This window comes from Lissotriton helveticus, chromosome 7, assembly GCF_964261635.1.
Source record: "Lissotriton helveticus chromosome 7, aLisHel1.1, whole genome shotgun sequence".
Taxonomy (NCBI): Eukaryota; Metazoa; Chordata; class Amphibia; order Caudata; family Salamandridae; genus Lissotriton; species Lissotriton helveticus.
The window spans coordinates 1,306,282,002-1,306,305,864 of NC_136068.1; the positions used below are offsets into that span (position 1 = coordinate 1,306,282,002).

Below are 23,863 nucleotides of genomic sequence, written 5' to 3' on the forward strand. Positions count from 1 at the left end.
CAGTGGCGGAAAAAACAATCTAAGGATGGAGCCGATGCCCATGCGCACTATCATCCAAGGGAGGAGTCACCTATCTCGTGACTACAAAGACTTCTTCCAAGATGACAATAACATGCAATCATCCGAGCCCAACACCAGGTGGCGATCTAATGCACAGTGTAAGTTCTGCAGCTCATATGCCTCGAACACACAATTTTTCTAACGGATTCAACTGTGAGTTCTTTAGGAAATATTTCTCGAAACTGGGACCCCATCTCCTTCGGGTGGTAGAGGCAGAGCGGGTGCCTTCCGCGGGACTGGAGACACGCCGAAGTAGGCGTGTTCCAAAAGCCTGGCCGCCTTCCCGACCAACATTCTTCATACCGCCACATTTCGCTGCTAAATATTGAGGCCAAGATTTTGGCCAAGGCCTTGACCACTTGCCTTCGTTCTCATATCACCTTGCTGGTCCACCCGGACCAGGCGGGCTTCAAGCCTCAAAGGGCGACACGGCACAATATATTGCTATAGATATGATTCGGAGGCTGGATGTGCCAGTGGCTCTAATGTTGGCGGATATGGATAGGGCTTTGGATTCTCTTAGTTGGACTTCTCTTTGCGCTCTTGAATAACTTGAATTTGGGCCCACATTTCTTGGCCTATTTAAAACTTATTTAAACACATATCACGGCATCTGTCTGTGCTGCGGGAGCTGCCTCCTTCACTTTTCCTATTGGACGGGGCACCCGTCAGTGATGCCCGCTGTCGCCATTTCTTTTTGCCCTCGCGATGGAGCCCTTGGCGGCTTGGGTGCCGATTGATGCACAAGTGGCAGGTTTCCAATGGACACCGGGACTATCGGACCGTGTTGTGCTCTACGCGGATGATGTCCTCTTCTTTTTGACCTACGTTGATAGGACGAGCCCCAGATTGCTGCGTATTATGGAAATATTCAGGGAATCTTCCAGTCTATTCATGACTAAGTCCGTGGTCTGGACACTGGGGCATCAGGTGGAATTGGGTACCTGGGCCTCTGCGGTGCAGGTTACTGCGGTCGGTTTGAAGTATTTGGGGGGGGGGGTTTCTGTCCGATTCGTCAGGGGTGTCCTTGGACCATAATGTTGCATCGGTTTGGGGGCGTGTGCTCGATGAATTGAAAACCTGGTCTCATATGCCCCTTTCCTTTCCAGGTAGGTGGGCCATCTTGAAAATGGTCTCGTTGCCGCGTTTGCTCTACCAGCTACAGAGTTATCCCTTGCCCGTTAGTCCATCTTGGTTCCACCACGTTAATTCGGGTCTCGGACAGTTTCTTTGGGCAGGAAGGGCACCTAGAGTAGCGTTACTGACGTGTTTTCAGTCCACGTACTGTGGTGGGCTGGCCGCCTCAGATGTCCAGTCCTACTAAGTGGCCTCGCAACTCCTGATATTGAACGAATGGTGGTATGGGGATCGTTCGGACCCTGCTTATGCAGTGGAGCGGTGCCACATGAGATCCTATTCCTTACACACAGTCTTATACTCTGCTTCTATCCATGGGACACTGCCATCAGCCACGAGGGTAGTTTTCCAGGTGTGGAGGTAAGCCCTGAGTAGGATGGGGTGGTGGGGCAGGCTGACAAGGGAGACTCCCCTTTGATCCAATGGTAGATTGCCACGACTTGCGGGCTTGGAGGGTTTCAGAGAATGGGATAAAATAGGGATCTCCTTAAGGGAAGTAATGCGCGGCACGGTTTAAAAAAAATTTCAGGCTCTCCAGCATGAATATCAGATGCAGAAAACACAATTTTTCAAATACCTGCAGTTTAGGCATGCCATTCTTACCAGCGTTGCTGAGTTGGAGTCTCTTCCCGAGTTCAGTCCTGTTGAAGCTAAACTGTTTATGGGCGACCTACAGGACCATAAAATGTCCAAGATTTATCAAACCCTGGTGACAAATTACCCCACTACATTAAACTCCCCTGAATGGGGAGCACTGGACGGAAGCAATTGCGTCCCCTCGAGGAGCGGCTCAATTTAATTATCTTCACCGCGTATATTAAACTTGTGTAAGGCTGTGGAAGGTGGGCTTGATAGCGACCCCGGTGTGCCTGTGATGCAACTCTGCAAATGGTACCCTGTTTCACACAATTTGGCAGTGGGGTTTTGGCCCGTATTGCTGAGGTTTTGGGGTGGGAGCTCCAAAAAAAGCAAAAGTGTTGCTGTTACAAATAATGGAGGGGGTAGGGGGAAATATTTATAAGCACCATCTGATGCTTCTGGGCTTTACGCTGGCTAAACTGGACATTGCTCGTAAGAGGAAGCCTGGGGCTCCACCATTACTCTCGGCATGGAAAAATGGCTTGGAGTTCAATATGGATTTGGAGGTTCCTATTTTCAAAGCTCGAGGGTGCCAGTTGAAGCATTTCAAGATCTGGAAGAGGTGGTTGACCTAAAGAGGCTTGGACCGAGGGGATGTGGCAGTGGAGGGTTAAATTGGGCAGGAGTTGTGGTTTTGGACCTATAGGGTCCTGCGGACAATGTCCTTTATGTGCGGGTGAATATGTGGTAATAATTGTGTGGAGCAAAGACAGTGCGGCGGGTTGGTTTCTTTATTATTTCAATTTTTGCATAATGTATATGCTAAAAGTCAACACAATACTTCTTGTGTATCATGTGGCAGTATGTCTCTGGGTTACAGAGCTCTGCATTGTATTTGACGATTGACATAATAAAAACTGTTAAAAAAAAGAAACAATTTTTATAAAAGTAATGAATTAAATCACACTAGTAGGTCCATCTGATGTGTATCTGTTCATCTTCAGAGTGCATACACTTAGCCAATGCGTGTCTGGTGAAGTGGCAAGAACAAGGTGCACTGCACAAATTACAATGGTCAGTCTCTGAAGAACCATTAGCTGCTCTCAATTATAAAATCTACTACATAGTAATTCAGCTTTAGGGGTTTACTAGGAAGCTCGTAGCTGCAAGAAATTAAAAATCTGGGGTGGTGGGTAGAGAATTACAACTGTGGTGGTGATGGATTTGAGCACTATTATACAAGGTTGTTGTAGATTACTGAGCGCAGGTAGGCACTGTTGGATGAGATCTTTTTCACGCAGATACAAAGAACGCTTATGCTCCCGAGCTTCAAATATGAACACACCCATATCTGCACATACTTGGTTCCACTTCTAGTCGCCTGAAATGAGACAGGCAAACATAGTTACACTAGGGAATCAAGTTTGCTGGGCAGGATGTGGTTCCCGCTACTTGAAGGGTTTGGCTAAATACATGTAACTGACATGAGAGACCAAAAGTTGCCACTTACTTACATTTGAACTCATGCGTCTGACCACATCGCGAGGCACCACGGAGCGATCTTCCAGCTTCAACTAGAGGGTGGATTAAAAAACAAACAAAATAAAACAGCTTAATCCATAGTGTAAACTCTGTCACCAGGACATGCATGCTAATTCTAAAAATGGAGGCAAAACACTGGTGCTGGAGTGCTTTAAATACAGGTCAGTTTGTCTACATAAAAGAGCTAAACGATCTCAACTTTCCTGGGTCAAAAATGCCTGCGCTGCTGTGCAACAAGTCTAAAAAATAAATGAAAAATATAAAAAGCACACCCTGACAACGCTAATAGGTATCCCTTTGGTGCAACCTCTTGGCTTTGCCAATGCTGGTTTCTATTAAAGCCAGTTTCCCCACATAAACGGTTAAGATTGTTTGCCACCTGGTAAGGTCCACTGGGATGTACCATTTAAGCCCAGGCCAGTTGACCAAGTACCATTACACTAACAGTCAAGTTAAACACCAAAATAATTGTGGATTTTCCTGGCAACTAAAATGCCAACGAAGACGATACATCACCTAGTAAGTCTGCTACACTAAATTTAAAACCAGAAACTTGTTTGAAGTCATTCCCAACTCCAAGGTACTGCCAACAAGGATTCTTATGGCTCTGTCTGAGTGAACTGGAAGTCATCTGAAGAAACATGTACGTGTTCAGAATCAAACCAGATTCCTTTAATGTCCTAGCAGGACTGCATTTTTTATAGACTTTATAATGAAGGCAAACAAAAAGAACATGGGGTTACTCCCAACAGGTACTGCTTTGCAAACGTACTTTGTCTTTTGTCCATTTGCTGCGACTCTTGCATAAGAAAGCATCCGCTTGCCATGGGGTAGGACTTTCCCTGAGGCCCCTTCAGTATTTAGTCCCCTCTGATAGTGGTCAACTAACCCTTTTAAACAACATGGCAGAGCACCTCCTCGTGTTTGTCCAAGTATGCTGCGAATATTTACTGAGCTCTGCCTATCTTTAACGAATCATGCATGACCATGTTCGAATAAGCAGGGCATCACACTCTTCAATACATTAGTTGATATTTTATCCAAGATTCTGACTTCTGTATTAATCAGGACTATGTTTCTACAGGACTTGCATTTCTACAGATCTTTACCAGCTTTGAGTATGTGCACTCATTTTCCAAAATGTGGAGGTCTCTGCTTATTCCTGTGAGAATTAATTAAATCATTTTGTGAGAGGCAACTCCAGAGAATTGAAGAAAGATTGATAAAATTGGTCAGTGAGCTCACTGAAGCAGTGTCTTGTTCCTACCAGTAGCCTGTACAGTTTGCCACCTCACTCTGATCAGTGTGTTTTATAACTAACCATCCATTCTGCCAGAATCAGCAGTCACCTCATGGTTTGCTTCCTTCACCCTATAAAAAATGTTTGATAGCCGTGAAACTCTTGGTTTCCAATACTCTGACTCACCCCATGGCCTGCACATGGTGCATTAAGTGGAGCGATGAACAATCTAGCATTCTGTGCCTTTAACCTCCTATAACGTAACTTGCTAGTATAGTTACCTTCATTGAAGGTCTGCTGCATTCTCAGGAGAGTTAATTTGGTCTATTTATGCACAAAACATCAACTTCCCAATTAACACTGCTATTTGGCTGTGGCCTTTTAATGTGCTTTCTTTATTTGCCTTCTCTTTTGATAACAGTTCCTTAGTCAACACGCCTCTTAGTTCACATTCCCTATGAGCTTAAGCCACCAAGCATATTGCTGCTAAGAAGTGCAAAAAGCGTACGTTACAGCCTCAAATAATTTAGGTGGATAAAAATCATGTTGCCCGTCCCACTTGCCCCCTTAAAACGGACTGGATGATAACAACAAGCATTTGCAATGCAATAGGTCTCGCATTTGCGAAAGTTTGAGCTATTGGCATAGTAAATGACAATGCCTTTTATTTATGCGTATGAAAACCTGCAAGCTGTGCGTAAACAAGAACTTTGTACTTCTAGTCCATGCTTATGAAAAGCAAGGCTGGCAGTCTTTTACTGCCAGCCTTGCTTCTCGTAAGCAAGGACTATACGTTCAAAGTGCAAATTTAAGCACCGATTGCAGGTTTTATAAACAAATTAATAAAAAGCATTGTCATTTACAATGCCAATAGCCCCAACTCTCGCCAATGCGAGACCTATTGCATTGCAAATGCTGGTTTTGTTTGTTATGCTGGGCTTCAAAACGCTAACACTAAGGGGCACCAGAGATCTGGGCTACAGCAGGGAAATACACCAGTAACCGGTTGTTGCAGAAGTGAACTCATAACTTATACGAGGGAAAGGCGCTCAGAAAAAAAACAGCGCAAGGGAGTAACAACAGGTTCAGTGGTAACCGGGACAATGGGACCACAAGACACAAGAACTTCTAGAAATCTTCCCCTTTTGTGGCACGCGTGCTGCAGAAGGGCAATAAGAGCACAAATGCAGGTTTTTGTATGGGAAATGTTGCAGATGTTTGAGTGGGTGTCTGCATGCTCGAAAGGTCTGAGGCTGGTTCATCTGCACATCCCGTTGCTTTTGTCATCGCTTTTTAGGGACTGTGGTGGTCAGAGGGGCCATAAAATTGCGGGTGCTAAGAGTCATAGCTGATGCGTGTGAGCGTGAACAAAACTCGCCAGCACGCGGTTTCCTGGTCTGTGTTGGGGTTTTAATGAAGACAGGAGTTGCCCACCATCCCCTTCTCTGCCAGTCACAGCACTCCATTGACGCATGCCTGGGGACCCTCTCTGTTCCTCGCCGTTCCACCGCACTATGTAAATGGGGGAATTTCAAGGAAACGCCGAAATGATGAGGCAACTGACATGTGTTTGCCCGCGATCCCCCACCCTCTCCCTGTCCTCCTCAAGCATGAAGCATAGCCGCCAGGGCAGAGAGCACTTGGTGCCAGGGATGACGTAGAAGAGGCAGCTACCCCCAAAAAGAGTTTCAGGACAAAGATGGTGGCCACCTAGACCCGGACCAATGAATATTGTGGAGCCATTGGGAGCAGCGTAGCCCTGGCAGTGGAGTCGGCCCGATCCCAAAATATGGGCAGGGGCGTCTGGATGTGTTGACAGTACGATGCCAGCCTGCGGATCTGTTTCGCACCGCAGGAAAACGAGAAGCCCTTCACGGATTCGGAGAGGGCGCAGAAATGGCGCCTCTCGCTGGCCTCCCTGCTCTTCTTCGCCGTCCTGCTATCTGATCACCTGTGGTTCTGCGCTGAGGCAACCTGACGAGGACCCGGGAGAAGGAGCAGGGGCCCCTGGCCGTGATGGGTGGCCGCCCCTCTCCCCCTGCACCTGCGGCTGCCCACCTCCTCCCACCCACCTCCAGCTACTCCTCACAGAGCAACCACACAATAGGCAAAAAGGATATTTTTCTAAGAAATGTTACCGAACCTGTGTGTCAGCTAGAAAACTCTGATTACCCCTTAGCCCGTATTCTGATTAGTGCTTCAGAGTGGACGATGCTGATTAGGTCTGTAGGACATTGAACGTGCGGCCGGCAAGTAAGGCCACCCGCCTGGAACTAAGCGATTTTTACCTTTCCTTTTGTAATTCCTACACACTTTCGGATCTATTCGCCAAGCTCTCGAACCCGGACACTTTTAACTGCAGCCATTGTCGTAACTCACCCGTGTCCGGCATGGTCTGCTTCGTGACCGAAAGAGGAGGGGGGAGGGAGGGAGGGAAGGAGGGAGGGAGGGAGGGGGGGGGGGAGGAAGGAGGGAGGGAGGGAGGGAGGGGGGGGAGGAAGGAGGGAGGGAGGACGGAGGGAGGGAGGGAGGGAGGGAGGGGAAGGGAGGGAGGGGAAGGGAGGGAGAGGGAGGGAGGGAGGGAGGGGAAGGGAGGGAGGGAGGGAGGGAGGGAGGGAGGGAGGGGAAGGGAGGGAGGGAGGGAGGGAGGGAGGGAGGGAGGGAGGGAGGGAGGGAGGGAGGGGGAGGGAGGGGGAGGGAGGGAGGGAGGGAGGGAGGGGGAGGGAGGGGGAGGGGGAGGGGGAGGGAGGGAGGGGGTGGGTGTACGCGCGTGTCTGTGTGTGTTAGAGTGTGCGTGTGTCGGTCTGTTTAAGGGGGGGGGTGCGTGTGTGTATGCAGTGTGTGTGCCTGTGTATGCGTGTGGCTGTGTATGTGCGCATGCGTGAGTGTGGCTGTATGTGCGTCTGCGCAAGCGCGTCTCAGAGGCGCGCTCACACGGACAAAACTGACACTGGAGAAGCGCGCGTCCGACTCGTGTCTACATTCCCAGAAACGGATAACAATAGTCGTCGAGCAGACAGCAAACAATGCTTCGCATTGATTGCACGTCTAGGCTCGACCTAAAAATGCACTACCACAACGGGTCTTGTCCATTACACCTATCGGCTTCACCTGTGCTGAGCTTATTCATTTCCAATGTGAAAGGTGGTGGAGCACTCCCGGTTAGAGCATGTTTTAGTTACAATGAATTGTTAAATCTAATTCTTTAATTAATTTTATTCTTAGGGTGCACCACTGCTGCAATTGTTGACAGCACGTGCTGTTGACTAACCTAAAAACGAACAGGATGAGACCCTGAATGCAGTGCGCACTTTTCACTTAAAACTATCCGTTCTATTGCATCTTCTGCAAAAATTGCTTGAGTAAAGTCAACAAAATATCGCCAAGGAACACAACTCCGTTATGTTGTATCTTAGCTGTATTGTTGTTCATAAACAAATTGTATTAAACACATCATACAATCTGCTGTTTTTGATGAGTAAGAGAGAAATAACATTTAGATTCCAATTGTGTTTTACAATCCAAACCAAATATACAATTAGTTGCAAACTTTACAGTAACAGCTTATATCATAACATTGAAGTAAAGCCTGATGCAGTTCGGGACTCTTCAGTCCCTTTCTCAGGGGCAAATCTGCAAAACAAATTTGTAACCATACATGTGAATGCAAGTTGAATGTAGAGAATCCTGTAGCCCAACAATTGATGGTTGTACTCACATGCGAATGCATAATGTGCAGTGAGCCCAGAAAAGAAAAATGTTGAAATAACCAAAACGTGCCTGAATTGTATAGGTGGAAATGTGATCTAAAGGGTGTTCAGGCCAGCATAGTGAGTGTTAACAACAGAGATCAATAAAATTCCATGAAGTACATACACAAAATCTGGAAGTGGTGTTAACCCTTGTGGCCTCATCACCAGGAAGAATATTCACAATGAAACGAAAAAAGTGTACATGTATTTTGAAAAAACAAGCTGTAACCTGCACAAAGAGGATGCCATGTTTAAACACATAAGTGTATCTACAAGCCGTTTGCGGTATAAACGGAATGCAGATGTAGTTGTACCTTGTAAATATCGATGTTGTCCTGAATGCGTTCCAAAAATGTTCTGACCGGTAGAACCTGGTGTTTCTGGAAAAATAAATATGCCCTATGTTCACGGTAGGGTATCAAAATACGACACGGGTGGGTTAGGAACTGAGTGAAGTGAAATAAAACACTCACCAACCTAGATCATGAACAGTGGCAATCGAATACTCAGTTGGGCAAACTGAAAATGGAAAAAATACGGTAGGCGTTAACCTATAAGTTTGTTACGCCTGGGGTAAAGAAGTTTAACACCAGGAGTTAATAGTAATCTTACCATGTGGGGAAAAGCGATCAGTGCATATCGCGCGTCCGCAGCTGTATTGAGGTTTTCCACTGAGAGCGCGGCACATAAACGTCAGAGCTTTGTTCTTGGTAATAAAGGTAGAAAATGGACAAATATACGTTGCTGAACGCTGTCCCAATCGAAAATAACTGGAACGTATGAAATCACGTAATCGAGATAAACCTTCCTAATCGCTGGATAAATCATGAAAAAATGCTGAGAAGGGGACAAATAATGTTCCCATAATAAATACTCTAATAGAAGTAGAAAGAACATGACTTGTGTCAATGTACCCAGTACTCGTGATCTGAGTCTGGTGTTAGCTCTAAAACTCACAGAGTGTGCTAGAAAAGATGCCCTGTCAAGGGCACTGTCTAGTAATATAAAAATGTATGCGAAATTGTACAGGAAGAGAACCATAGGTGCAAAAGATTGAAGAAACGACGAGTCATAAATGTGAAAAAATAAATAATAAGTACATCGCGTGTGGGCTCAGGTTGCATATAAACATTTCTAATATGGATGCAATAACCTTAAACAGTTGTCAATATACATCATAAGAAGTAGCTCATCTCTACTCTATCATTTAACCCTTTCGGGGTTAGAGTTTCTAGAAAGTCCATCCAAAACACTTCATTTTGTAGTAATCTTTTGCTTCCTGCCAGCGAACTGCTACGCTAGATGTTTTATTGTACGTATGGTGCCTTTATGTTCAGTTATTTAACAACAAGGGGTGGTGATGGACAGAGTTTCTGAATTAAGCAGAATACTCTCATCCAGTCAAGAGATCAGGGCTAGATCCAACACCGTTTTTTAGCTCACTGCACCATCCCAGTTCAGAACCTGGCTATATGCAAATTAGTCTGTTCCTGTCCCAGTGCATGATGGGAACAGGGCAAACCAAACTACCAAGCCAATTCTTACACTGGGAAGGAAACAAGCTTCCGGGGACCGGTTTCTGGCATTTCAGCCGTCGTCGGCCCGGCTTGCTTGAATCCTGATGGTGCAATGAGCAAGGGACTCACATCTGAGTATACCCTTCCACGCTGGATCAAGCCCTGATCTTTGGACTGGGTAAGAGTGGTCTGCTTAATTCAGACACTCTGTTCATCACCACCCCCTTTTCTGAATCGTTTTTGGCCACTATAGGTGTGGCAGGGTATACTCAGACATGAGTTCCTTGCTCACTGCTCCATCAGGATTCAAGCAAGCCGGGCCGACGAGGCTGAAATGCCAGAAACCGGTCCCCGGTAGCTTGTATCCTTTCTGGTGAAGAATTGGCTTGGTAGTTTGGTCTGCCCTGTTCCCATGATGCACTGGGCCAGGGACAGACTAATTTGCATATAGCCAGGTTCTGAGCTGGGATGGGGCAGTGAGCTAAATAACGGTGATGGATCAAGCCCTGATCTTTGGACTGGGTAAGAGTGGTCTGCTTAATTCAGACACTCTGTTCATCACCACCCCCTTTTCTGAATCGTTTATGTTCAGTTAGTCTTAGTTTGAATTTCCGTTCAGTTTTGCTATGTATGCCTTCCCACATGGACATTTCAAACAATAGATAATATTAGTCGAGTTGCAATCTGAAGTATGTCTTAACTTTATCTTCTTACCAGAGATAGGGTGTGTTAAAGTATCCCCCACTACTATGTTGTTGCAATGAAAGCAGTTAAAGCATTTGGACGTGCCGTTTTATCTCGTGGTTACTGAAGTTTTCCAAGAGTGGTCATCAATTCTTGTAGATTCTTGCCTCTGGTGTAGGTAAATGTCGGTTTAGTGTTAAACAGTACCATGAAATCTGGTTAATTGTGAAGAAGTTCCCATCTATTGTTAAGTATTCTCTTTATTTGGTTAAAACATGTTGAGTATTTGGACGCGAATGTCGGTGTATCTTTCTTGGTTCTAGTGGACTGCAGTAATAGAGACGTCCATTCTTTTCTTGCTATCCTGATTGTCCCTTTACCCAAATCTGTTTGTTGTCTTCATTCTTAGATTGATCAAAATACAGGTACGCTTTTTTTCGTTTAATTGTGAATAGTCTTCTCAGTATTCCATTGATTATTCCAGGTGATGAGGCCACGAGGGTTAACATCACTTCCAGATTTTGTCTATGTACTTCACAGAACTTTATTGATCTTGGTTATTAACACTCACTATGCTGGCCTGAACACCCTTTAGATATTATTCCCACCTATACAATTCCGCGCAAGTTTTTGTTATTTTAAAATGTTTCTTTTCTGGGCTCACTTCACATTATGCATTAGCATCTGAGTACACAACTATCAATTGTTGGGCTACAGGATTCTCTACATTCAACTTGCATACAAATGTAGGATTACAAATTTGTTTTGCAGATTTGCCCCTGAGGAAGGGACCGAAAAGTCTCGAAATGCATCGGGCTTTACATCAATGTTATGATACACACTGTTTCTGTAAAGTTTGCAACTAATTGCATATTTGGTTCGGATTGTAAAACACGAATGGAATCTAAATGTTATTTCTCTCTTACGCATCAAAAACAGAAGATTGTATAATGTGTTTAATACAATTTTCGCAGAAGATACAATAGAACAGATAGTTCTAAGTGAACAGTGCGCACTTCATTCAGTGTCTCACCTGTTAGTTTTTTGCTTCTTCCTTTACCCCATATGGCTGCTGTGCATGCAGGTAACGCAAACCATCGTGAAAGGATTAACTCACCCTCTCGCCGAAAAAGTGCTTCAACACCCCATCAAGGGTAGCAAGCGCTATATAAATACAAACATTTTAACCTATTCTATCCGTCCACTATCCTTCTCAATCCAAATAACTGACTAACATATCCACCACTCAAAGTACTTTAATATTTTCAGTAAACTAATTCACTTTGGAGTAGCGTGCTACTGGCCGATAAAGCGATTCAACGCCTCATCAGGGAAAGACAGACAGACACAGACACACACACACACACACACTTTCACAATGGTCTCTGTGGGTACCCAAACATCGGTGGCAGCCACTGAAAATGAAGCCATTCCAAGGTGGCCACTGTGCGTGCATGCATGCATGGCTGCCACCTTGGAATGATTTAAAACAAGTAATGGCAAAGCTAATAGGTCTAGCGATGGTTACCAGCCTTTTGGCTTTGCTAATGCTAGTTTAGGTTCTGCAAACCTTTATTGCTAGCGAAGCTGCTGGGCCCCCATCAATATTTAAAAAAAATATAAAAATATTAGCAAAACAGCCAAAATATTTTTTTAGGTCTCAAAAATGACACATCGCCAACTACTTTGCGTATGGGTGTGCTCCTTGTGAAAAGGCCAAATGTCATCACTCACAGTGTAGTTAGCCAATGGCTAAAGTGGTAGGACCAACTGCCGCATGCTCCTTACTAACATGGGGGAATACAAATGTGCCTGACATTAAAAACAAGCATTGGTATGGCCAATAGGTTTTTCGCCTTTAGGACCTTATAAGGGTTTAGCCATGCAACATTTAATGTTGTTGCACCAAGCATATTGTACTGGATAACTAAACACTTATAAGGTCCCAAATGCAAGAACTATTGGCTATGCCAATGCTTATGTCATGCTTTGTTTACCTCTCTGTGCATTTTTCTGCAACTTGTATATACCAGGGAACTCTACTGGAAGCTATTGCAGCGCTTTACATAAACACAGATTATATTACACAATGTCAGATTCAATTTTTCATGCATGGGGAGATTAAGTGGTTTTCCCAGAATCGCAGTATGTTGAGCCAAAGCTGAAACTCCAACCTTGTTACCCAGCTCCAAAGTCGGAAGCTTGGGCCAGTAAGCCACAATCGGAGTAGAGCCAAGGGGGGCAGGCAGAAGACCCATTAAAGTTCAGCTCGTCATGGGCTCGAGGTTCCAACATGAGCTCGAGTTGATCCAGAGCCAGGCTTGAACTTTCAGTGGATCGCCCATCTTTAATCTGCCGCATGTGAATAAAGCGGCAGTAATGCCGGCCCACGTAGGTGTGCGAATGACCATCTTAATTCGGTGCACGTTGTGTTCCATACTTTTGCATCGTGCTCAAGATAAACAAAGGAAATTGCCATATTTGGAGATGCAGAAAATGCAAACCAAATGCTACTTTAGAAACATAGTAGGAAGTTACATAGATCGGTCAATATGGACCCACAGCTCACTGTATGCTGCAACGTCCTGGCCAGTCTGCAACTCAGTGCTCAAAATTAAACTGCAAATCCATCTGTAAATGGATTTATCTATCTCATGCATACGCTTCATGTCTGTTTTTTTCCCTATTTATATATTTAATTGTGGAAGCTATGTGAATGTGCAGCGCTTACTCTCCCCAGCATATAGGTAATTTTTCGAGGCATTTCTTAAAGCTGGGCAAGTTACAACGCTCTTGAAGCAAAACCATTTGCAGAGGTGTTACAAAGCTGCCAAGCCCCATGAATAACTCGAAAGCCTAGTCTTGGTGTTTCCTTAGCATTCTAGGGATGGCGGTCCTAGTTTTGTCGTGGGTTAAGTGAGATTACAAGGCGCATAGTTCTAAGAAAAACGGAACTCTTGCTATATCTTCTGTACAAGAAAGTTGCAGAACCCTCCTAAATCTAAGTTTATAAGATGGCGCAATGATTTTGACCTTTCTTTTACACAGCATTCTATTGAGGTACTATTTCATTTCAGACAAAGTAAATCGGAACTACAATATCCAGAATGCATTGCATTGGGTGTGAACATCTGCCACCGAAGACCCGTGCACAATATTTCACTAATCTTGCGCACATACAGGACATGTGCAGGTGTGATACACGCGCCACCGTTCTCACTGCACTACCTCATTAAGCAATGCTCGGTGTGCAGTAGCTTTGCTCACCAAGGACGCCATACGCAGCACAGCAGCATATATAGAACTGCATAAAGGGCACACCGAAGAGTGCAGCTTTTCTGACACGTACGCACGGGCCAGAACGTGTGTGCCCAACCTGTGATGCAAGAAACCACTACTTGCACCACACATGTGGTACACCTTGGCTTTAACAATACGTGGAAGTTCACAAGTAAACCTATACGATCTACACCGGAGAGTTCCCAATTGCTTTCTCTGCAATATAAGAGTCCTAGTCATGATCACAACAGGACTGCGAATACCAGAATGCAAAGCAAAAACACAGAGCTGGTAACTTCTCCAACTGAGTACGCTACGGCGTCTTAGGTACGACGATTTAAAATAGAACGGCCTTGCTGACTAACCTTTTTGATAATGCTGCTCTGCCTATAGGAAGGAAGCTGAAGTTCAATTTGTGCCTAATAAACCCAGATGGCAATTATGCATACTCCCATAAATTACAGAAAAGGTAATCCGTGCTGGCTGCACGTGCACGCTAAGAAGTGAGTCACAGCAGACAATATTAACAATAACAAAAGTGCATTCACTTGGATATCATGTACCTTTACAGTGCCTGTCGAGTGCCTGTAAGCCTCGTTGCTGGCTTGAAGCTTTCGTGGGAGAGCGAAGTGCTGAGGCAGCCATGATTCTACTCAAATCCGCAATATACAAGCCACGTGACCGTGGTTTATTGTGTTCAGAAAACCTCTATTGGTTGGATTCCGACCCACAGAAGCCATCACCGTAGATCGCCTTAGAAACCACAGTCTCCGATCTTTCCACCCATGTGAGGAACATCTTGGGAAATAAAAAACTGGAGTAGCTTACTTGTTCTAAGACACGTCGGAAATACTCAAGCATGTAGTGGGCATCACATCAGAAGCAAACATGATTGTCCAGTGGTATTGCCTCATTCTTCCCTTCTATTCTCTTTCTCCCCCCTCCCAGACATTGTGCAATTTTGGTAATGGCCATTCCACCAAATGATCACTTTGTACGCCCGGCCAACAATAAATGAGGATTCAAGTCAGTTTGCTAACCACTTGGATGCTAATGACAAGGGTAACTCGTCATGGAGTGCCCATTCATTTCAATGGAAATTACATGAAATCGTTGGTCAAGCCACAGCATCCAAGTTTAAAGTGTCGAAAAACTGCAGACCTGCACAGACACTTAAGAGAGAATTAAAGACAGATAATGCAGCCTATAACACAGGCTACACTGTCCAGTACTTCAACTAGAAATTCCACCCAAAAAAATCCACAAAACAGCAAAGCCTGTACAGATTTCCCTTGCTTCAGCAGCAAAAACCCTCTGGAATGATAGAGAGGAGGATCTGGACAGACAAGCCCCATAGGCTGCCATTATGTGGCTCAGAATTGGATACTGTGCCTTTAAGGGAACTTTCCAGAACTTCACAGTATCCCAGAATGCATTGCAGGTCCCTTTTACTTTCAGTTTTTTTTAAGGCGTAACACGCCAGACCTGTAGCATTCCTTACAAGAACATCTCTCTCTCCACCGGGGAGGAGAGCGGGCGCTTATGACTATAACAGAGATTCCCCTACTACAGAACTGGAGTTACAGGACAGAAACTACTCCTTCTGTGGTAGGGGATCTCTGTGTATAGTCATAATCTAGTGAATAGACACACCAAAGCGGCGGTGGAGAAACGAGAAATAACACCACTATTGTGCAAACAGATTTCGCAGCGAAGCCTGCCCAACCTGAGCGTCTGCTCTGGCATCAGTGTCCAGGCAGTAATGCTTAGCAAAGGTATGGACCGACTTCCAAGTGGCCGCCTTGCAGATTTCTGCAATTGGAACATTACGGAGCAAAGCAGTCGTGGCAGCTTTGCCCCTGGTGGAATGAGCCTTAGGTTTACCTCCTAAGGTCTGATTAGCTTTTTGGTAACACAATTGTATGCAGGACACAATCCACCTCGAGATGGACTGCTTAGAGGTAGCAAGACCTGTCCTGACTGATCCATAATTGATAAACAATTGGTCCGACCTACGAATATCTTTGGTTTTATCCAGATAAAATTTCAACACCCTCCGCACATCCAGGGAATGCAAAGACCTTTCTGCTGGAGATGAAGGATTCTGAAAAAACGTAGTCAAAGTTATAGTCTGGTTGACATGAAAATCAGAAATAACCTTGGGAAGAAATTTAGGGTAAGTACGCATAACAACCTTAGCAGCATGAAATACAGTACAAGGTTCTTGGCAACACAACGCCTGAGTTTCACTCACCCTGCGGGCTGATGTAATGGCCACGAGGAACGCCGCCTTCCAGGACAGGTGCTGCAACGAAGCCTTATGAATAGGTTCAAAAGGCTCCTTCATCAATCTGGACAGCACCACATTCAATTCCCATGAAGGCGAAGGAAGCCTGACAGGAGGGAACACTTTCTTCAAGCCTTCCAAAAAGTCTTTGATCACAGGGATCTGGAAGAAGGAAGTCTGTGAAGGGCATTTCCTGTAGGCAGTCAAAGCAGCCAGATGAACCTTAACGGAATGGACATGGAGGCCAGACTGCGCCAGATGTAGAAGATATGGCAGGATGACATCTTCCTTACATGTCGTCGGATCATAGTTCTTGGACTTGCACCAGATGCAAAACCTCTTCCACTTGTAAGCATAAGAAGTCCTAGTGGAAGGTCGCTTAGCCTCCTTCAGTATGTCCATGCAATCTTCCGGGAGATTAAGATGGCCATATTGCACTATCTCAGGAGCCATGCCGCCAAACTCAAAGACGAGAGGTTGGGGTGCAACATCTTCCCCCGAACTTCGAGAGTAGGTCCGGCCTGCACGGCAGCTTCATGTGAGGAAGGAGAGACCGGTGAAGCAGGTCCGTGAACCACCACTGCCTGGGCCATTCCGGGGCAATCAGTATCATCCGCGCCCTGGACTGGGACAGCTTGATGAGAACCGTCGGAATCAGGGGAAGGGGTGGAAAAGCGTACAGAAAGCTGTTCGACCAGTTGATCCATAACGCATTCCCCAGCATCCCTGGCTGGTAGTACCTGGAGGCGAAGTCTCGGCATTTGCTGTTTTCTGTGGTGGCGAACAGATCTATGTCTGGAGTCCCCCACCTTGCGAAGACTTCTCCTAGTACTTCTTCGTTGAAGACCCATTCGTGGTTTTCCTGAATCAGTCTGCTCAGTGCGTCTGCCTGAACATTCTGCACACCTGGCAGATGGGTAGCCGTTATTGTCAGTCCTCGGGCCAGAAGCCAGTGCCAGATCACCTGAGCCTCCTGCGACAGGGTGCGTGATCTCGAGCCCCCCTGCTTGTTGAGGTAATACATCGTGGTCGTATTGTCCGTCTGTACAAGCAGAGAGTTGGTCTGGAAGGACGGGTGAAAGGCCTTCAGTGCCAAGTGAACAGCTCTGAGTTCCAGGAAATTGATGTGGTACGTGGACTCTGTCGGGGACCACGTCCCTTGAATCTGTAAGTCTCCGGAGTGCGCTCCCCAGCCCTGGAGAGAAGCATCCGTCATGATAGTCTGAGTGGGAATGTCCTTGTGGAAGGGAACCCCTCTGAGGAGATTCTCCGCTGAACACCACCACTTCAGAGACTGAAGAGCATGCAGAGACAGTCGTATCTTGTCGTCCCAAGATCCTCTCCTCTGGTCCCACTGATCCTCCGAGCACTCCTGCAGCGGTCTCATGTGCAGCCGCACATGTGGCGTCAGGAAGATACAAGAGGCCATCGACCCCAGTAGAGAAGACCCCATCCTCACTGTTGTAGATAGAGTGGTCATAAGAGCCTGAGCCTTCCGAAGGAGTGATAATCGTCGCTCCTACGAAGGAGACACGCTTGCAGACATCGTATCGATGGTGGCCCCCAAGTACTGAATGCACTGGACCGGAGTCGGGACAGACTTGGACATGTTGATGTGCAACCCCAGCTTGTTCAAAAGAACGCACGTCTTCCGGAAGTGCGCTTGAGCTTCCGAGAAGGAGGAGGCCTTGATCAACCAATCGTCCAGGTACGGGTAGACAAACACCTTGTTCTTCCTCAGGTGTGCCGCTACCACTGCCATGCACTTCGAGAAAGTCCTGGGCGCGGACTTCAGCCCGAAGGGAAGTACCGTGTACTGATAGTGATTGGTGCCGACTAGAAATCGCAGGAACTTCCTGTGTTTCTGTGCAATGGGCACATGGAAGTACGCATCCTATGCACATAGCCAGTCTCCCTGTTGCAACTGAGGATAAATCTGATGCAACGACAGCATGCGAAACTTTTCTCTGCGAATCCACTTGTTTGCCTGTCGCAAGTCCAGAATGGGCCTGAACTCGTTCTTGTCCTTCTTGCAGACCAGAAAGAACCGGGAGTACAGACCTCTTCCTCTTTGAGATAGAGGTACGTCTTCTAACGCCCTTTTCCTTAACAGGATATCGGCCTCCGCCTGGAGCTCGCGCAGTTGATACTGCGAGCTGACCGGAGGAATCGATGGAGGAGGGCTGGTGAACCGAAGACTGTATCCATTGCAAACAATATTCAGCACCCCCTTGTCCTGAGTAATTTTTCTCCACTCTGCCAGAAAAAATTGAACGCTTCCCCCCCACCGGAGCGGGTAACGGATGAAGGGGAAGTAACCGCTCAGGGTCGAGACCCGGCCAGGCCTTTGTTAGCTGTAGAGGACTGCTGTCCACCTCTACCCTTCTGGCGCTTCTGGAAGGGTCTCCGGAACTGCTGCTGTTGTTGCTGCTGTCCCGGAGACTGTCCTCGCCCTCTGCCCTGTGCACCGAACCGTCTCTGGAACGGTCGGTAGGGCTTCTTTTCTTTGGGCTTCTCCAAGCCCACTGCAGTCAGGGTCTCGGCCTCCGCCTTCATGCGGGCCATCTCATCATCGGCATGTTTTCCAAACAGAGTCTCTCCTGAAAACGGTAGATTGGCCACCCGCTGCTGGGCCTCCGGCTTGAGTGACGTGAGTCTGAGCCAAGCATGACGGCGCTGGTTGATCCCATGACAGTAACCATGGGCCCCCAAGAGAGAGATATCCGCAGCCGCGCTGATGACCTGGTTTGAAACCAGCATCCCTTCCTTAAGGATCTCTAGGAAGTCCTCCCTCTTGTCTCGCGGCAGAAGTTCCGTGAACTGTTGCAGGGAATACCACAGGGCACGGTCGTACCGCCCCAGCAAGGCCGAATCACTGGAGGATTTCATAGTAGTGGAAGCAGTCCCACAAGCCTTCCTCCCAGCCGAGTCGATCCATCGGCTTTCCTTGTCAGGCGGCACGGTGGAGGACGGGGAGGTAGAGTGTAACTTTCTGGCCGCCGTCACTATAACGGAATCTGGTACTGGATCCATTCGCAGGAATGCCGGGTCCGAATCCGGGGCCCTGTACTTCTTCAGAAGTCGGGAGGGAGCGGCCTTCACCACCGCTGGCGTAAGGAACAGCTCCTCCGCTAGTTCCACCAAACCTGGCACTAGTGGCAGCAAAGGGCGAGACAGATGCTTCTTGTGAAGAGTCTCAAATATCACGGACGTCGTAGGTATAGGAGCCGTCACCGTGATGCCCAACTTAGTCGCCCCCCTCAGGAGAACCTCCTGGAACGTGCTAATGTCGTCCACCGGAGACACCCTTGTCCCCGGGGAATCCGACAAGGTCGGCGAATAGGATCGTGTCCTGGAGGAGTCAGTGCGGGACCTGGATCCTCGCCTCCTATGGCGGCGCCTAGATCTAGTGGAGGATCTGCGCCGACTACTAGATCTTCCTCTCCGTCCGGAGCGTGATCTTTACTTCCTAGGCCTCGGGCGATCCGCTGGTTCCACCGGCGCGGGCGTCTTAGGTTTAGCCAGGGCCTGCGGCTTCGGAGTCCCCTTGGGAGGAGTCGGAAACCTGGGCAATGAAAACGACCTCGGAGGAACCGGAGGAGGCTTCATTGGCACCTGAGGTTGAGGAACGGTTTGCGGAATCGGAGGCAAAGGAGGAGGGGTAGGAATCCTCGGAGGGGGACCCCTCGGCAATGGCGGCAGAGGCGTAACCTGCGCAGGCGTATACACCTCTGAATACACCGAGCCCGGTGATCCACCACCAGCCTGGTACGTCGGAGAGCCTCCCATGGCATCAGGCCTCCTCTCCCGCTTCTTCGATCTCTCGTGTCTTGACGGCGATCTCAACCGCCGGCGACCTCTTGCGCCTCGACGATGACCTCTTGCACCTAGACGGCGACCTCTTGCGCCTCGACGGCGACCTCGACCTCTTCCGCTTAGACGGCGGACCACTCCTCGACGACGAGGATCCCCTCGACGACGATGTTCTCCTCCTCTTCGCCGACGGCGAACGGCGGTGTCGCTTCGACGGCGAGCGCCGACGTCGATCACTCGACGTCGAGACCGACGAAATCGTCACCGGAGACGGCGGTCTGTGCACATCCCTCGACGTCGAGCGCAGACGGTGCTTCGCCCCAGAGCCCTGGGGGGGACGGGGAACAGACCGTAGTCATTCCTCTCGACGTCGTGGTCGCAGCATTCGACTCAGACGGAGAGTGGGCACGTTTGCTGGTCTTCCTGCCCCTAGGAAGCCCCCCAGAGGCCTCAGCATGGGCAGAAGGAGCCCCTCCAGACCCACCTTGTGCCTTCAGCCTTCTTTCCTCGAGTCCCTGAAGCCTGATCTCCTCCTGCCAGAGAAGCCTTGACAAATCTCTCACTCCTCTGGGACATGGGAAGAGGGAAGGCAGAGGATACACACCTCATGGGAATCCGATTTGGCCTTCTTCCTGGAGCACTCCGGGCATTTGGCAAATAATGCAGGCATATTTGACATCAAAAAGGAGCAAAAACCAAGAAGAACAGCACTAAAGTACTTTAGAAGCACTCAAAACAAAATTAATAGTGAAAAATCACCAATAAACCCTTGAAAAGGGAGAGCTCAATGCTCCAGGGTCCTGCTTGCAGGAGCCGGAAAAAAGAACTGAAAGTAAAAGGGACCTGCAGTGCATTCTGGGATACTGTGAAGTTCTGGAAAGTTCTCTTAAAGGCACAGTATCCTGTTCTGAGCCACATAATGGCAGCCTATGGGGCTTGTCTGTCCAGATCCTCCTCTCTATCATTCCAGAGGGTTTTTGCTGCTGAAGCAAGGGAAATCTGTACAGGCTTTGCTGTTTTGTGGATTTTTTTTGGGTGGAATTTCTAGTTGAAGTACTGGACAGTGTAGCCTGTGTTATAGGCTGCATTATCTGTCTTTAATTCTCTCTTAAGTGTCTGTGCAGGTCTGCATTTTTTCGACAATTTAAGAGATTGTTTTTGATTGCTCCGGGGTCCACGCACATGGGCGGGACTATTCACTAGATTATGACTATAACAGAGATCCCCTACTACCGAAGGCAGCACAAAGCAGCTCAAATTCCTGTGTGCTACATGTGACCAATATAAAACGACACACAGCTACTTTGTAGAAACAGGACAGTGTGCAAGCCCATATTTATGACATGAATGGCTGTGTTTTAAATGTATCAAGCTGTCCAGGCTGATGAGGGCTGAAAGCCCGAAACTGGTCCTTGGATGCTTGTTTCCAGTCCAGGGAGGGCCTGGCTAGACTGTTGCCATGGGGCACAGGGTCAAGACTGATTTGCATATGGCTGGGTTCAAACTGGAATGGCACGGTGAGCAAAAAAACGATGGATTTAGGCCCAGATCTCTGTACTGGGGTGAATGTATGACATTGTTCTGCATTCTGTCCATCACCTGTTTTTGCAATTGTCACCCCGAGTGGGACGGGTATGCTCAGACGTGAGTCTCGTGCTCTCCATGCCACTGGAATCAAGCTATCCAGGGTGATGAGGGCTGAAAGCCCGAAACCGGTCCTTGGATGCTTGTTTCCAGTCCAGGGAGGACCTGGCTTGGCAGTTTGGGCTGGACGGTTCCCATGGGGCACAGGGTCAAGACTGATTTGCATATGCTGGGTTCAAACTGGAATGGCATGGGGAGCAAAAAAACGATGGATTTAGGCCCAGAGCTCTGTACTGGGGTGAATGTATGACATTGTTCTGCATTCTGTCCATCACATGTTGTTTTTGTGTTTTAAATGGAACATTTATTTGTTCTTCTGATAAAATGGCTTGTGTAGAAATAAGAGTCCAACTTGCATGATCTAATATGAATAACTGACACAGAAGGGGCATGGTTTGCAGCTGATGTAGGAGGACGAGGATTGCAGAGCTCTGTCCACCATTGTCCCCAAATCGTAAACCCTGAACCCCGGTCACAGACCTGAAAACAGATCTGCGGACCAGAGACCCTGGTGCGTTGAGGCGAGCCGTGTATTGCCTCCGGAACGACCAAATCTGTGGAGATTGCATCGAGTTGGGAGAGCGGCATCGGCCACAAAATGGCGTCCGGACACTAGAGTGCCATCTGCTACAAACCTGACCAGCCGAGAGGCTATCAACAACGGAGTGACTGAGTGCCTCACCCCCGCAAGAGAAGACTATGCGCCTCCAATGAGTAGAGTGAGTCCGGGAGCAGCGGGCTGGGCAGGAGCCCGGCAGGAAGGCGATCCGGCTCCCGCCCCTGGCCTGTAGAGACGCGGTGGAACTGCCAGCAGGGGGCACCCACTGAGAAGGACGCCAAGCGAACCGGACGCAGCCAGTCTGGAGAACGGCACCCCCCTGGTACTGACGGGCATTTCACTCAGCGACAGAGCCCTGACTGGGGAAGATAGAGAGGAGCACTGGAGCCTGTGCACCCTCGGCAATAAGCAGCTGGACTGTCAGACCGGCCAGAGGTGGTACGGCGAGGGCACCTGCGCCAAGGGACTGCACACCCAGCCCAGTAATCTGGAGGCTGCGGCCTAGCGCACAGAAGCGACATGAACAAGCCCAGGTGAGCCCAACACTTGCCCACATAAGAGACTCCGTGCCGGAAGATTACCTTGGGGGTCAGAAGCAGTGCTGTCCTTGGAGGAGGCTTATGAGGGCCCTGCATGCGAGCCAGTCCTCTGCGGAGGTGGGGCACACTGGCAACCATTCTTGGGCAGACGGGCCAGCAACGGCGAGACTGATTACTCATAGGAGTCACCAACTGTCCAGGGTTCTGCGGACACCGGAGCGGGCACTTAGTGGAGCACACAGCTAGGGACGCCTTAGGTGCTCATAACCCGGGGCAGAGTCAGCGACACAAGAGTGATGACTCCCCGGAGTGAGTCTGATGGCATCAGAGGGTACAACAAGCAGGGGAAACCTGGAGTCGAGATAAAGTCAGTCCTCTGTGGCAATCTACCAGGATTCTCTCCTATCCTGCACCGACTACCTAAGAACCAAAGAAAAGTGGGCAGAGCTTCCCCAAGATGATCCCTGAAGAAGAGAGGATACATGGTCCTTAATGTTGAGACCACTGACGCTCAGACAGATGAAGATGAGGAGGTGCAGGAATCCAGAAGTACCTTGGCTCCCCGGAAAGTCTACACTAACGGATGTTATGCAGGCGATCACAGCATCTAGGGAGGCCCTAGGAGGAAAAAAAGATGCGCTAAGGACAGACTTAAATCTGCTAAAGGATGATCATCAGAAGCTCAAGGACCGGGTACTGAATTCGGAAAAAGAACTAGGTGGCTTACCAGAGAAGGTAACAGCGATGAAGAAGTCATCGACAGAGCTTGAAACTAAAGTAAAAGTGCTGGAAGTAAGAGCCAAAGATAGTGAGGGGAGATCCCGCCAGACAATATCCAAGTCATTGGAGTACCGAAAAATGCAGAGGGCGAGAACATAGTGTGCTTCTTAGAAGACTTGCTCCGAGCAGAGGTAGCCCCAGAGGGACTGTCATCCTTCTATACCCTAATGACAGCCCAAAGGGTCCCGGCAAGACCGGCCAAACCTGGGGCCCCTCCTCGTCCGCTAGTAGCGCATCGGCTACATTTTAGAGAGAGAGACCATATATTACAGGCACACCAAAGATTGCAGATCGATAATAGTGCAGTCATTATTTTTCCGGACTTCACAAGAGAAGGTTAACAGAACAGAGCCTCCTTCAGAGCTGTAAAAAAGAAGCTGCGCCAATTACAACTGCCATTTGCAATGCTGTTTCCTGTGAGGCTCCGAGTGGCAGTCACCGCAGGCCCTCG

At 48.0% G+C, this 23,863-nt stretch overlaps 1 protein-coding gene and 1 pseudogene across 1 annotated transcript in view; one reads left to right on the forward strand and one right to left on the reverse strand.

The window, feature by feature from the left end:
* Positions 1-23,863, reverse strand: part of UBE2O (ubiquitin conjugating enzyme E2 O) — a 736,961-nt gene that overhangs the window by 669,187 nt on the left and 43,911 nt on the right. Inside the window, exon 2 of the mRNA XM_078654595.1 lies at positions 3,291-3,350. Within this exon, the coding sequence (XP_078510721.1) occupies positions 3,291-3,350 (60 nt within the window). The remainder of the gene's footprint in view (positions 1-3,290; positions 3,351-23,863) is intronic.
* On the forward strand, positions 6,348-7,824 carry LOC144767325 (NALCN channel auxiliary factor 1 pseudogene; annotated as a pseudogene).